The sequence below is a fragment of the Vombatus ursinus genome, unplaced genomic scaffold (assembly GCF_900497805.2).
Source record: "Vombatus ursinus unplaced genomic scaffold, bare-nosed wombat genome assembly UNPS02014816.1, whole genome shotgun sequence".
Taxonomy (NCBI): domain Eukaryota; kingdom Metazoa; phylum Chordata; class Mammalia; order Diprotodontia; family Vombatidae; genus Vombatus; species Vombatus ursinus.
In genome coordinates, this window is record NW_020954594.1 from 24,677,525 (window position 1) to 24,693,457 (window position 15,933).

The 15,933-nt window shown below is 38.1% G+C and overlaps 1 protein-coding gene across 2 annotated transcripts in view; it reads right to left on the bottom strand.

Annotated features, from left to right (window-relative positions):
• Positions 1-7,352: 7,352 nt before the first annotated feature.
• Positions 7,353-15,933, bottom strand: part of RAB3GAP1 (RAB3 GTPase activating protein catalytic subunit 1) — a 102,323-nt gene continuing 93,742 nt past the window's right edge. For both annotated transcript variants that reach the window (XM_027835611.1, XM_027835612.1), the window contains 6 exons: positions 15,407-15,634; positions 14,631-14,727; positions 14,433-14,536; positions 13,428-13,543; positions 12,199-12,301; positions 7,353-8,607 (listed from right to left, as the gene is read on the bottom strand). In XM_027835611.1, the coding sequence (XP_027691412.1) occupies positions 8,371-8,607; positions 12,199-12,301; positions 13,428-13,543; positions 14,433-14,536; positions 14,631-14,727; positions 15,407-15,634 (885 nt within the window). In that variant the 3' untranslated portion in view covers positions 7,353-8,370. The remainder of the gene's footprint in view (positions 8,608-12,198; positions 12,302-13,427; positions 13,544-14,432; positions 14,537-14,630; positions 14,728-15,406; positions 15,635-15,933) is intronic.

Genomic DNA, 15,933 nt, shown 5'->3' on the forward strand with positions numbered 1-15,933 from the left:
GCTGGAACACTGCTTCTCATTCCCCTTTTGGGTCCATCAGTGAGAAACTACAAAGAAAAAACAGTTTCTAGCCTTGGATTTCCCTTGTTTATTATGTAGAATCCTTGAGTCAGAAGCAATTTCAGACATCAGCATCTTTCCCAAGATGGTACAATTCTTAACATATAATTACTATATCCTTATGACTCTTATAAAGGAAGGAGTTTCTTTCATCTCCCTGAGTAATCTCAAGGGCTTCCTTGAGTACTAAATTCCCTATTTCCCATGATTGGACAAGAAGGAAAGGATTATTACTCTTTGGCTGGCCTGAGGGAGAATTTTAGGTTACACATTGGGGAAGCAATGAGGCTGTACTCAAGGAGATGCATTAGCCAAGTAGGCTGCAGCTTCTCCAATGACTTTTTTTGAGCTTGGGAATAATAACTGTGTTCCTTTCCTCCCCCAGACTCCCACTTCAAAGGCCTCTCTTCCAGATTCTGTCCTTGGGCAAGTTCTTTCTAGATGCCCCCAAATCACTTCTATGGCTTAAATGGAGATAGAGCAAAACAGAATCATCCAGAGCTGTGGAACCTGAATTGGCCAGTGTTTGTAAAGGAACACTTAAAAAACTTATGTTCTCACCTGTCCTTAACCAAGCTAAATAATCCAATATGGGGCTTGGGGTGTTTTTTAAAAATTGTGTTTGCCTTCTCAACAGTCTTCTCCTCCAACCCATTTGTGGCTCTTCCCTTATAGTACCTTACCTTATGACTCTTGTGAGCTCATCCCTGTCAGCCAGTTGGCATTAGAAAAGCAGATATTTATTACCCTTAGGCTTGATCATTACTTGTTCACAGCAAGAACTTTACCAGCAATTTGGCATGACTTCTGTGCGATCTCAATAAACACAGCTGTACTCATTGATGAAAAGGGGAAGAGAAAAAAGAAAAGCTGTGGAAAGCCAGGTTAATACAGAGTATAGGATTGATCTTGAAAAAAACATTTTGCAAATCTTAAGTTTCTTATTAAATGTGAGTTATTATAGTATCTTAGAGGCAACCAAATAGCACAGTGGATGAAGTGCTAGACTGGAATCAGGAAGACCTGAGTTCAAATCCAGCCTCAGACACTTGGTAGCTGTGTGACCCTGGCAAGTCACTTGATTTGTCTTGATTTCCATGTCTACAAGCTGGAGATAATAATAGTGCTTATTTCTCAGTTGTTGTGAGGATAAAATGATATATTTGTAAAGCATTTTGTAAACCTATATAAATGCTTATTATTATAATTATAATAATTATTATTATCTTAAATTCATTGTGCGCCATTGTGAAAAGTCCAAAAGCTATAGCTCTGGAGAGAATGGGAGAAGGGGTGGGATTCCATTTCTCCTAACATAATTTGTACATCAAAGGACATTGGACAATAGCTTTAATCACTTAAAGAAACCCTAGAAGTAATTACAACTGCATCTTCATTTTATTTATTTATTAGGCAGTTGGGTTTAAGTGACTTGCCCAGGGTCACACAGCTAGTAAGTGTCAAGTGTTTGGTCTGAGGTCGGATTTGAACTCAGGTCCTCCTGACTTGAGGGCCAGTGTGCTACCCACTGTGCCACCTAGCTGCCCCCTAGCATCTTCATTTTAAAGATGAGAATACTAGGACCCAGAGAAGTAAAATGACTTGCCCCAGGTAAGGTTCAAACTGGAGTGCTCTGACTCCAAATCCAGCACTCTTACTTAGGTTGCCTGAAGTTTATTAGAGACCATCTAGTCCAACCATATTATTTTATTCTCCTATAGATTTTGTTTCTGGGGAGCTAGTCATTAAAAACCAGTCGGTTCTCAGGTGAGTGCTAGCAAAAGTTAAGAATAAGAGACCAAAAATAATTGCTTTTAATAACATGTCATCAGTGTACCAACAGTGCACCTCTTATTTCTCTGGTGTTATGTCTTCCCCTTACTCCCCTGGCCAAGTACAGTGGCTCATGCCCAGGGCCACCCATTAAATGCTTAATGGATTGTTAAAGGAGTTATCTCATTTGAATGTTTTCTGAGTAGAAACAATTTTCTTTTTTCTTCCTTATAAAGTCTTTTTAATTAGGTGCTTAGAAGTACGGCTAAAATCACCTTGGCTAACCTATGGGAGTTGTTCCTTTAAAATCAACTTCTCATTCTGGGATATGGCTAAGTAAACAAATCTACAGGCTTAAAAAATTATGTCTGGGTCAAGTTTTTGAGCAAAAACCTTTTTTTCCGAATTGACAGAGGGGACGATTTAGCAAAGATATGCTTAAGTAAAGAACTAAGAAAGGCGAAGAATGCTCTATGTATCTAAGCTGGCATTTGGGTATCCATTCCAGTTCATTTAAATGAGCATTCATTACATACTGTGGGCGAGGCATTGTGCTAGCTGATGGCGATACAAGGATAAAATGGAAAAGGAACAGGCAATTTGGGCAAATTTCATAAAGCTGTTCTCTGCTGCCAACTCCCCGCCACCACCACCACCACCGTGACCTTTGCCGATGCTGGCTCTGCCAGGCAGGGAAGAGGTGCCGACCTTGCCTGCTGGACTGCTCTGTTGCTCGGTCTGTGTCAGAGAGTGAGCATTGTTGCAAGGGTGATCCTACACCAGCCTTCTTCAGTTTACCCTTTACACTAAGAAGCTGCTGCCAGAAAACCTTCCTGGGGATGGTGAGACTTTGTTTTAGAGGCTTTTTCCATGAGTACCTGGTAAAGCAGTGACAAGTTGCCTTGAGAAAGAGCTATGTTTTTGGCAAGGGAGGGATGCTAATATAAAAGAGCTTTATTTTAGTATTACAGGATTCAGCCAAACTCACACACTCCCCAAGCTGACACTGAGTCAAGAGCTGGAGAAATTCTTTATTTCCAAAAGCTAATCTAAGAGACTCTGAAATCTTCCAGTTCAAAGGTGTCCATAGAGTTTAAAAAAAAAAAAATCAGACATTTTAGATCCATTCCTAAAACCTCCTGTTGGAAAGACTCAGCTTAAGAATAGCACTCTGACAGCATCTGTAGGGGAGGCATGTGATGCTCATGGCTATTTGCTGACTGAAGAGGTGTAGAGATTTTGGGGTGCTCGAATGGACCTCCCCCAAGATCATGGCGCCAAGTCTGCCTGAATGAATTCAACCCAAATCTTCTTCCAGCCAGAGAAAAAGTTTATTAAAGATAAATCACATATAGGCCAGGTGACACCGTGAGGACAAGCGGGCATGAGAGTCTCAGCCTCTGGGCGTGAGAGGTTCTCACCATCAGAATGGGGGCAAAGGTGGATCTTAAATTCAGAAAGACTGTGGGAGGGATCTAGGAGTGGCCAAGTAGTTTGGGGTGACTGGAGGAAGGGCCTAGGGAGATCTGAATGGGAGTGGCTAGTAAGCTGTGGTGAACAGAACTCCTGGGACCTGGACCTCCTGGCCTTAGCTAGGATTAAGGGTGGGAAATGGCCAGGGGTCATAGGAAGGTAAAACAATGGAGGGAGATTGGGTGTAGCCACAATGAAAGGCCAGTTGAAGGGGGAAGGTGGTTGGGAAAAAAGGGTCCAGGTGAGAAATCCTTGGAAGGTCTTATTTGAATAAACAATGAGAATAGATAATGAAGGGAACTGGAAGGTAGAAGTTTGCTTTCAAAGAGAACTGGGACCATAGACAAACTTCTTTTTAGGGCTAGGGGCAAAGGTGCATTTGAATAAGATTAAAAGGTAAGGCTATGGCTTTCAAAGAGAGATAAAGAGAGCTTTCAAAGGGAAATAAAGGCAGTTTCTAAAACTTTAAGGTTTTTCTGGGACTGGTAGACAAACTGAAGACAGGTTCTTTTTAGGGCCAGGGAGGAAAGATGCATATCAAAAGGCAAGGCCAAGGCTTTGGAAGGGAGGTAAGGGGAATCTAAAAATTTAAGCATTTTCAACAAATGGGAACCAAATCCCTTTTTGGCGAAAAGGGGCAAAGGGAAAAGGGACAAAGATCTCGGCTTTTGAAACTGAATGAAACCCTCATCACTGACTATGAACAGAATGCAAAGGGGCTCTAGGTTTGGCTTGGGTTTGGGCTCAATATTTTTTCACAGTTTAGCTCTTTAACTCACCTGTTCTTCTTTACCTACCTAGCAGTGCTGTTGATGGATATTAGGAATACTATCAGTAGCATCAGTACCAGGTATATTTCCTTCCAAGTGCTCAATTTGCTTCCGTTTTCTTCTTCCTCCCATCTTTAGTAATCATGGAATTCATGGAACATGAATCATGGAAATAAATACTGAGAGCTTTAAAAGAAAGTCCAAACCCAAAAGACTTTTATGTGTTTTAACTGAGCAAAAATATACAGGAACAGATTAGTTACCATTCCTTATATCCAATGACTTTTGTAAGGTCAAATGCCTCCTGGGTGAGGCCTACTGAACATTTGCAAATACAATGAAACTGAGGCAGAATAGGATTAAATGAAATTCCTATCAAAAAGGGGAAGAGTTAAGCCTTTGTAGGGCATACTCTCAAATTCTGTTAAACTTCTTTGCCTCTAAGTCCAGTTTCCATTTTGTATATTTTTGCTTTATCCCTCAAAGTCCTAATCAGAAGGAGCACAATCAGTCTACTTTTCAAGTCTCTCTGGTACTTATTTTGGTTTTTAATGTTCAATGGCTCAAACTTAAGCCTATTTAGTAACTGATTTAGAGGGCTTACCAAATAATTATCTGTTGAATTTAAGAAAGTTTATCAAGTACCTACTATGTATAGTGTATTGGAATGGATGCTGATACACAGATGAAATAAGACTCAGTCCTTAACCTTCAACCAGCTTATCTAAAAAAAACCTAATCATGGTTATAAGAAAAATATAGAGAGAATACACAAGTTCTCATGACATAGAACAGTTCGGATAGTGGTATGAGATTTGAGGAGATCATTTAAAACCATGAGAGGGCAGGAGGAGGTATGGGGAAAAGTTTGATAGAGAAATAGCACTTTTTTGGGCTCAAAACACAGGCTACTCTGTGACTTTGGACAACTCACTTAGAACTCCCTGGGCCTCAGTTCTCATCAGTAAAATGAAGCCACTGGTCTAGATCAGGGCTTCTGAAACTGTGGGTCACGACCCCATGTGGGGTCACAAAAACTTCGCAACAGTAAAAGGTTTCTGAACACACAACGATAAAAAATTAATTGAAAATCAATCACATAATGAATCTGAGGTGTTTCTGGCAGCTTTTGCCGAGTTGCATGTACAACTTCACCGCAGCCTTGGTTCTGACTGACCACAAAGTATGCGCACTTTGCACTGCACGTACCCTTGGGCATGCAATGGCAGTGAACACTGCCTAAATGCAAAAAGGAGAGAAAAGGCGTCTCAAGAGTGGAAAAAGTTTAAGAAGCCCTGGTCTAGATAGCTTCTGAGGTACTTTCCAACTATGTCCATGAACAAAAATTGTGTCTGTGTGTTGAGCTGGGAAGTGGAATAGGGAGACCAATTTACAAAGGCATTGAGGCTGGAAAGGAAAAGATAAGATTAGAGAATGGCTTATAAGAAAAAATACTGGGGCAGCTAGGTGGCACAGTGGATAGAGCACTGTCCCTGAAGTCCGGCCTCAGACCAAACACTTGGCACTTACTAGCTGTGTGACCCTGGGCAGGTCACTTAACCCCAATTGCCTTAAAAAAAATACTACTCGAGGAATTTTAAAGAACTAGTAATCATTTTGTCTATCTCCTATCTTGAAGCAAGATAGGATTTCACCCATCCCAAACTGATACATTGTTTTTGATTTTAAAAAAAACTTCAAAGCAAGGTAATTTCACAACTTCCCATAGTCAGTTACTTCATTATCTATCTTCACCGTTCAGTATGAATTTATGTTCATTAAGTTTCTCTTTCTTTTGGGACTTAAGAGGAAATGACGTGTAGTCAAATGCCACTAAAAATAAACTCTTAAACTTTGTCATTTTCAGTCAGTTCTTGAATTCATCTCTTACATCTTCTCTCAATCTTTTTTCCCCCTATGCTTTTCAAGTTATTTAGTTGCAAATGCTACATAAAGCTCCAGTATGGCAAAGGAAAAGAGGTGGAGCACTGTGAGGCAAAGTTGGGCCAGTAGCCAGAAGATGAGGGTTTAAAGATAAAGCTCTATCATTTAATAACTGAGAAAACCTAAGCAAGGCCCTTAATTCTTGAGCCTTGATTACAAAGGTTTACTAGCACATAGGACTATTATGAGAAAAGGGCTTGGTAAATGTGAGAGTGCTACATAAAGGGGAATTTTTATGTAAATATGAGGTAGTGTTTGGATAGTTCTTGGAACACAAAGGACCTTCCTACATAATCCCATCCTCACCAATGGGGTATGGAGAAAATGGAAAGCTGGCATTCCTTATACTCAATTGTGTCAAATTTAAATTTTTGTACATTTCAAATAGGTTAAAAAAGAAAAAAGTTAAGAATAGCAGCCCTCCAAAACCTATATGAACTGATGCAAAGTGAAGTGGGAAGAACAGGGAGATCATTGTGCGTGGCTACAGCAATGTTTTAATAATGATCAACTATGAAAAACTTGATTACTCTGATCAATTCAGTGATCCAGGATAATTCCAAAGGACTCTTGATGAAAACAATGCTATCCACCTCCAGAGAGAACTAGTGAACTCAGTGAAAATTAAAGTATGATTTTCCCCTTTTGCTTATTTTTCTTGGAAAATATGGCTAATGTGGAAATGTTTTATATGATTTCACATGTATAATTGATATAATTTTCTTTGCCTTCTCAGTGGGTGTGGGCACAGGTTGGAGAAAGGGAGAGAATTTGCAACTCAATATTTAAAAAGGAAAAATGTTTAAAATAAATAATATTTTTTAAAAAAAGAAAAAGAATAGCAGCCCTCTCTGAAGCCTTCAGCTCATATTATTACCTTATAAAAGGAAAACTGACCAAGCTCAGGAAAATGGCCTACAATTTGGATTTACTTATAATTTTATAGGACCCTTTACTGAAATAAAAACTGAGAGATACACTAAAAGTACTGAAGAGCTTTCACATAGTGAATAAAAGGTAAAGACCAAAAGTAGATGTAGCCTTTGCATAATGTCAGCGCTCTATTCTACCTGACTTGGTTTAAAATGAAAAACAAAAATATCCTCTATATCTTACTCAATTCTATTAATTTGAGCTGCTATTCTCAAAGATATATTGGCAAGGTTCATATTTTTGCTGTAAAGCATTATGAATTTGGAAAGAGTCTGGAATTTTAGGGCCACAAATGGATTTAAGGTAAATGCAGCATAATAGATTCTGACATACAAGAAAGATGTCAGAGCATCACATATCCCAGGCACTTTCACTTTACCCCAATAGACTCCCAAAAAATATTGCTTTAAAATAATTTTATTCATGACATAAGCATATACATTCAAATTTTACTGACTGCATGATCTTTTCCATATACCAGGTTACATTCACAGCATGTGTTCCATCCTTGTTCCACTAAACATACTGCCAAGGCAACAACAAGAAAACAAGGGCACACTGTACAGCGGGGGGCAATGAGGACACATCTACAAGTAGGTATTTTACACAAAATTTTGGCCTGGATCACATTTTAGTACATTAGTACAGTATCAAAAAATTGAAGAATATATTTAAAGCTATTTTCAGTGAAGTTTAATATATAGTTACCAGAAAGAATCTATTTAGGGCAAAATTCTATGGAAAAATAGATCAACTACATGAAATGCTAGGGTTTTAAAAAAAAAAAAACCCAACAAAACAGCACGTCAAGAGTTAACTCGTATAATCAAGATTTCCACTGAGTGATTGTATGAACAAGAGATTAAGCAGTTTTAAAATATCCATGAAGATTTGGAGGAATGAAGACACAACCAAGATATCCAGAAATCTGAGTAAATTCCCTATTTTTTATACTTGATAGTAATAAATACAGTTATCTAGTGTTTACATTTATTGTGAGTGTGGGGTAATGCCTTGTTCTTGTAAGAACAGCCATGAAAAGGAACAGAATGTGTATGATATTCTTTCCAGACTGAGCTCCTGTACAGTACACAGCTTCCTCAGTTCTTTAAATAAGTTAGATCAGGGCTGTCTCTTTAGGCAGAAATCTCTCAATCCATTTAAGCATTTAAAATGCTTGGCTGCCTCTTGACATTTCCTCTGTTCCCACCAGGATACATCATAACCACAGCTTGATGTAGGTGAATCTTTCAGATGCTGGTTTAATTCCCTGAAAGGTGATTCTTGATCATTCAACAGAACAGTGTCCTCTCCACGCCATCTGTCACTTGCTGGCACAATCTCCCTCCCTCTCACAGAAGAAGAGTTTAGCATTACCTCTGAAGACATCGAATAAGACAACTCTTAAAAAAAAAAATCAGAAGAATGAGGTGTCAGCTGAAAAGGCCCCTGCAAGTCTGAAGTCCTCCTTGGTGAGCACACTATACATGCGCTGGGGCAGAGCTTTGGAGTAGGGCGCAGGCCGGGGAACAGTGGTACGCAAAATAAGTTCCCGGCCCGCAGGCGCTGGGAAGTCTGACCCCGAGTTCTGCCTCCGTTCTTCAGAAGAGCTTGTCCTTTTCGGTTCCTCCTCCACTGGAGCCATGCTTGCAGCCTTAAATAGAATCAGATGTGGAATTCAGAAGGGAATCAAAGGCTGAACTCAGAATTTTTTTAAAGGGCAAATGATTAAACGTGATAGTAGACACTGAAATGTTTCACATTACTCACTGATGCATTCAGCTATGCTATGGTTACTGACTAGCACAACACAGAAGCTTGAAATATGGCAACAGCCTAAGAGTATAAATAAATTGGAGGAAAACAGGGAGATTCTGTAAAAAAGATGGGCAGATTCAGCTCTCCAAAGGAGTGAGAGTCATGAAACTGCATCTCCCTTGGGTTTTTTAATGGCTAGTCACTTTAACAGCACTTTTCCCATGAACTCCTGAAGCCTCTTACCCCATACTCCTCAATGATATGAGTGACAAAGAGAATTTCCTAAGGAGACTATCGAACATAGAAATTTAACCCTATCCCTTCAAAGCTCAGATCTCTTCTTTCTGAGGTCCAAACTCATCAGGGAGAATTTGTTTTCTTTATAGGGGCCTCTCACATGGTCCATAAGGAAGTTATGTTGCTGCCACATGATGGCAGCCACTAAAGTAGAATCCTATAAAAGCTGAATGTCAAAGGGATGTGCTGCTTTCATGGACTATGCATTTACATATGCTCTTCTAGTTTGAAATCAGTCTCCTGTGCTTTTAAATAAACTACTACCATGAGAAAAACATTTTTATTTAAAAAGAAGAGACAAAAATCACAATACCACAGAAGGACACCCAGAAGGAAATATTTTGAGACTTCTAAAGAAGTGGCTGGCTGTGTGACCTTGGGCAAGTGTCACAATCTCCCACTGCCCACGCCCCCAAAACTCTATAAGACTCTAAGTTACAGAACAGCTGCCAATCTGTACTGGTAGGGGGAGTTTCCTCACACCAATGACATCACAGGTCCGGACCCAGAGAAAAAGAGAAGTGATTAGTCTTAATGACCTACATGAAGTTGGAGGGATGGAAAGGAAGAGTATGAGGGACAAAGGCTATTTGTTACCTCATCAGAAGATTCAGTCAGCTTGAGAAAGGGTGAGAAAAGAAACAGTGATGAAAGAGAAACAAGCAAGATGGTTTATAAGGGGATAAACGAGATTTCACGATTGTCTCACAGGCAGCATGCACTGTATTCAGGAATATGTTCCTGTCAAAAGAATATTGGGACAAACAAGAGTACACTACATACATACACAGTTTATACAAAGGGTGTCAAATAGAATAGAAACATTCTATTTCATGTTTACTCCATGCATCAGACAGCCCAACTGGGGTAGAAAGTTAGGAATTAATGTTGGCTAATTAGGAACTGAGACAATTAAAATTTAGTTTTTTACACTGGATGAGCACAGGTGAGAAATTAAGTATTTGTGACTCAGGAAATACACTTATCTCTTGAATTTCAAAAGCTACTTTAACTTCATGTTAAAGAACTTTAGCAAGACTCAAGAAAAATGAAGTTTTTTGGATTCATTTTCAGAATATATGAACACATACCGAATTATTATCCTCAATATGAAACAATATGATGAACTTGATTTAAATTTTACCATTTTTAGGAAAAGGGTAAAATGTACATGAACACTGCTGTGTAGATAAGAAAGATTAGTGAAGCTGTGAAAGCCCTTCCTGAAATCTGATCAAAAAACTCAGATTTGTAACAGTCTAAGTTCAACTTTAAAGTAACACAAATTGTTTATCAATTATTCAAAGAAGAATAGTTATGGGAATAAGCTCGAGCACTGTTTTGCCTGAGTTTTACCCCTCTAAACCTGAAAATGTACTAACCAGATACTAATGATTCTGACTCATAATTCTCTGAGCATTCACTACAAACTAAAAATTTTTCTTAACACCATGCAATGCATATCAGTTTCCACAAAGAAATATAATACATAGGATTTTTTAAATATCTAAGAATGCAAATGATATTCTTCAAAGCAGCAAGAGGATATACTGCAAAATACTAAGGGAGAAAAAACATTGGCAATAACTAGGGGAAATGCTCATGTTCTTCTGGCCAGTGTGCTGGGAAAAGTCAAGCTAAGGATAAAAATGAAGTGCCTGAAATAATAAATTAAACAGAAGCTTCTATTGTTTTCTAGGACACTGATTTACAGGGATACATGAAATCCTTGAGATTTTGAAATTTAGGGAATTCACCCCTGATTAATCACATTTTGCAACATTTGCTAGCCTACTCATTTTAAATAACAAGTTATGGATGATCCTAACTATGTAAAATCAAAATGTATTAAATAGATGATAAAGAATTTAAAAATTACTTTTCCACAATGTAAAGACATTAAGTTATCTTCTAATTTGACTCCAGGAAAAGTCAAAGTTGGGTCATTTGCTACCAAGGATCATCCCTAGGAAGGTGACATGCACTTAGCACATTTTTTTTAGTCTGTGCTTTTTCTAAGTATCACTAAGACTCAAAGGACTGGCTCTGAAATGAAGGTTACCCCTGGGATAATGGCAGCTGTTTAAAATATAAAAATATCTTTTTTGTCAAGCACTCAGTAGAAAGAGAGAGAGAAAACCTGTGTCAAGTATTATTATCATCAATTTGATATTAACATATTCAAAGCTCAATAGTTTTAAGAGTATCAGGGGGTACTGTCTAATGTTTAATGTTACAGTTTTGAAATTTGGCTTCCTTCAGGTTACTTTTTTTGGGGGATGAGGACTCTGGTCTGTGATTTCATTGGTGTAGAGAACCCCCAGTGAGCAAATTCCCTCTACCAATGCAGACTGGCAATCCTCTTGCATCTTACAGTCTTGCAGAGTTGCCTGGGGAGCTAAGAAGTAAAGTGACTTGCCGGAGGTCCCATACAAAATGTGGATCAAAGGCTGCACTTGGGCCCAAGTCTTTCAGAATTGAGGACAGCACTGTATTCACTATACCACCCATGTGGTCTCCCTCTGACCACCATATTGGAAGGCTGTTTTGTTATTAAACAAAATAAATAATATACACGACAATCAAGTCATGAATACCGCCAATTTACATGTAGCCCATTACCATTCTTAAAAGTTCCTTTCCAAGAAGCAGATGATTAAGTTTAATATTCAAACTTGTTATTTAACTCATTTGCTAAAATTTTTGTTGATGGCTTTATTAGGATTTAAAAGTTGTAGGAAAAACTATATTCTGGTCTGGAAGAAGCACACACCTGGACTGCATTATCTAGTAACTAAGGGATTAAATGTTAGTTTCTTCCAATAATGCTTAGTCCCATGCCCTTTTTATCTACAATGATCCACCAAATCCTAAACATGTTTATTTTACAAAGTAAGCCAATACAGTAGGCAACTGAATTAAATTTTTATAGGGGCCCTGAGCAACCATTTAGGTGAGGACTTTTCAGTATCCTTCTCATACCCTGCACACACACACACACACACACACACACACACAGACTCACAAGGCTACAGAAATCTCCCTACACTCATTCACAACTAATGCAGAGATTCAGAAACAGGTAAGTTGCTGAATAACTGGCATCATTCAGAAGACAGAAATGTTTTTCCATAAATGATTTAGAGGTTTGAAAAGGCCTACGGCATAGTAAATAAACAATCGTGCATACCCTCTGAGCATTCACAAACAGCTTATGAATGATACTCCCAGCATGTCCTCTTCCTGCACCAATGACTGACACTTCAGGCTGTTCCAAGAGGCAACTCACAAACCTGCATGAAACAAATCATGAAAGCATGGAAGGCAAATAGCTCAGTTCATAGTTGTATCAATCCTCCTAGATTAATTTTCTTGACAAGGGCTTGCAAAATCCACCAAAACTAGAGTGGAAATCTTGTCACCAGTAGAAAATGACATTTTAAATTAAAATTGAAATCAATGTATATAATCTTACTGATTTTTGGATAACTCATAAAACTTGAAAAAACCTAGCTGTATTCAAGTTCAAGGAGACGTACTCAACATATTCTTTCAAAATAGCAGCTTGTGAAATCATATGCTAAAATATGAGTTCAATTTTTAAGATGATAACTAAGTTTTATTTGTCTCAAATAGAAAAGCTTCATCTCTCCAGTTCTCACTTTTTTCTCAGGAGAGAGTGGTTTTGTGGGGTTTTTTTACATCTCTTGTTGGACAAAGTCTCAACTGTAAATTGCACCATTATGTGCATGTGTCATTGTGCTCCCAAAAACATACCACAGATAATGTATGGTGGAACTAATGAAGAGTCAGAGGCACAGAGCTGCCAGACACGCACCGTCTGTTCCCTAATTCACACGCTGCCGCTTGGAGATGGACTACTTGATAGGAACCTACTCTTTTTGCTGACAAGGAAGGTGTCAAGGGCGAGGCGGTTTGATGAATCTCATTCAATAAAAGACTTAAGATAAACTCAAGCCAGGAACACATGTAAAACTCTATCTACCGAATGCTCAAAATCACAGAATTTGAATTTGAGGCGACCTTCAGAGTCAACCTATGCCCAAAATGAATCCCCATGAAATCTCTATATTCACAAGGAATTCCTAGTTCTTGGCTGTAACAGTCTGCTAATATTGTAATATTTTCAAATAGTATTTCATAGACTCATAGAATAATAAAGATGGAAAGTCCAATTCCTTCATTATACAGATAAAAAAAGTGACGCTCAGAGACACAAGGTGATTGACCCCAGGACACAAAGCTTGTTAGCAGCAGAGCTAGAAATAGAAACCTGTCATCTTATTAAATGATATTCCCACTACACAACTCCATTCACGGGAGAGTTCACTGAGATAGGATTTGTTGCTTTCACCATCAGCCCTCATATATAAAACAGACAGGCCCTGTGGTCCTTACTTCTCTAGATCTTCCCTTTCTTCCTCTTTTTCACATTTCTCGGTTCCAAACTTGGCTTTTAACGAACGTGCTCTGGCAATAGTAGCCTCCACATTAGTAATCTGATGGATGATTTCCTACACGTTGGAAAGAAGAAATGCATACACAGGAACAAAACAAGAAGCAAAACCTTCTTTAAAAATTACTATATTGTGAACTGACTGAATCCTTCTGGAGAACAATTTGGAACCATGCCCAAAGGGCAATCAAACTGTGCATACCCTTTGATCCAGCAATACCCCTTCCAGGTCTGCATCCCAAAGAGATTTTTTTTTAAAAAGGTGGGGGGAGGGGAAAGGACCTACTTATACAAATATATTTATAGGAGTTCTTTTTTGATGGCAAAGAATAGGAAATTGAGAGGAGCCCATCAATTGGAGAATGGCTAAACAAGCTGTGGTATATGAATGTAATGGAATACTAAATATGCTATGAGAAATGGCAAGCGGGATGATTTCAGAAAAACCTGCAAAGACTTACATGAATTGATGTAAAGTGAAGTGAAGCAGAACCAAGAAAACACTGTACACAGTAATAGCAATATTGTATGAGGGACAACTGTGAATGACTTGGCTATTCTCAGCAATACAGTGATCCAAGACAATCTCAAGATGAAAAATGCTATCCATACCCAGAAAAAAAACTGATGGGAGTCTGAATGCAGATCAAAGCATACTATTTTCAGTTTATTTCTTTTTGGTGCTTTTTTCTTTTTGTCTGTTTCTTCTTTCACAACATGACTAATATGGAAATAGGTTCTATGTGATTGCACATATATAACCTATATCAAATTGTCTACCCTCTTGGGGGGGGGAGTAAGGGAAAAAATTTGGAACTCAAATTTTTAAAAAAATGAATGTTAAAATTTGTCTTTACATTTAATTGGAAAAAATAAAATACTATTAAAAATTACTATAAAGCAAGAAAGGCAGTTGGCAAGAACATATGACTACATGGGGAACTTACCTCCAATTTCTTGTCTTCTGGATTAGGGAATCGTAAAACTTTACTGGAATGGGATATTATCTGCTTTATGATTTTCTTAACTGAAGAAATGTTTTCCAGAGTTTCTGTTTTTAAAAACATCATTCCCATTATTAAATAAGTTAAACATATATCTTAATTTGAAAAACACGCGATTAATCAATCAAATGAATGACTTACCTTCCTCCTTTACTTTGAGTACAGCCGCATGGATCACACAAGGTAAGAGATGCCTTGCAAGATCTGCAGGTTTCTGGACTGCCAAGTAGTGTAGCACCTGTAGAAAATGTGCACAGTGAATGACACTGACTACTGCTGTGGTTGGAGGGCACAGAAATACTTGGCACAGCTTCGCCCTATTTGTGTTCATGGTATGCAAAACAATAAATTCCTAAGTAAAGGAATATCACACTCATTTCACAACTGCCTAAGACATTCTTCCTGTGAACAAAAATTAATTACAAATGTAAAAATATGAATATTCCAAAAAGTTTTCCAGCCTAGAAATGTGGCCTATATATAGTCTCTATGGAAAAAAGGTCAAAACAAACAAAAGAAAAAACCCTACCATTCTTTTTTTACTAAGACAGCATAAATTGTGGGATGATGAGTAGCTACCTCCAACACTAGAATAAAGCCATAAAGATAAATGAAAAGCCACACCTTGGCTTAATGGCATGCATTCTTTTATGTCAAATGTATTGCTTATCATTTGGTCAGTTTGCAATTAATTTTAATGTTTACATTCCAAAGGTAAAAATAAAAAAAACTAAAAAACCTACTTCATATTTGTAAAAAAGCTACTTTGGGGGGGGAGGGGAAGAAGATGGTTGGAATTTGACATTTTGCTTCTCAAGTGTGCTCAAGTTAACATGACAGTATACACCAAGCTGAGATTCAAATACTGCAAAAATTATCCTAATATTCTAGAAAAAATACATCGTATCATCAATTACCTTTTCTGCCTCCCGAGTGTCATCAAATAGTCTCCTCTGCCGTCGAGCAGGAACTGGCTTAGCTGTTTCCCAGGCCTCCACCCACATATTGCTAGGAATCTTCATTCGGGCACTCAACTCTCCTTTGAGAATCACATTGCCTTTTTCATCAACCACTTCCTCTTCAACATAATCCCGAGGTGAATACCACCTAACAAAATCCTCCAGGAAGCAACCAGGATTGGCTGCCTAGAATGAACACCCCCCCCAAAAAAATTTTTTTTTAAATCCACACAATCAAAATTTAAAACCAACAGCCACTGATACTGACTCTACAAAAAAGCCCTTTCACCAAGAGCCCGTTTTTATTACTTATACCATTTTACTATGGAAGTGTGGTTTTTTACCTAGAATAAGTCAGGTGCTAAACCACTAAACTTTTTATTCCAGTATTACCAAAAAAAAAAAAAAAAAAAGAAAGAAAGAAAGAAAGAAAAGAAAAAATGGAAACATTTCTATTTGACAAGTTCAGAAATCACAACTTGACA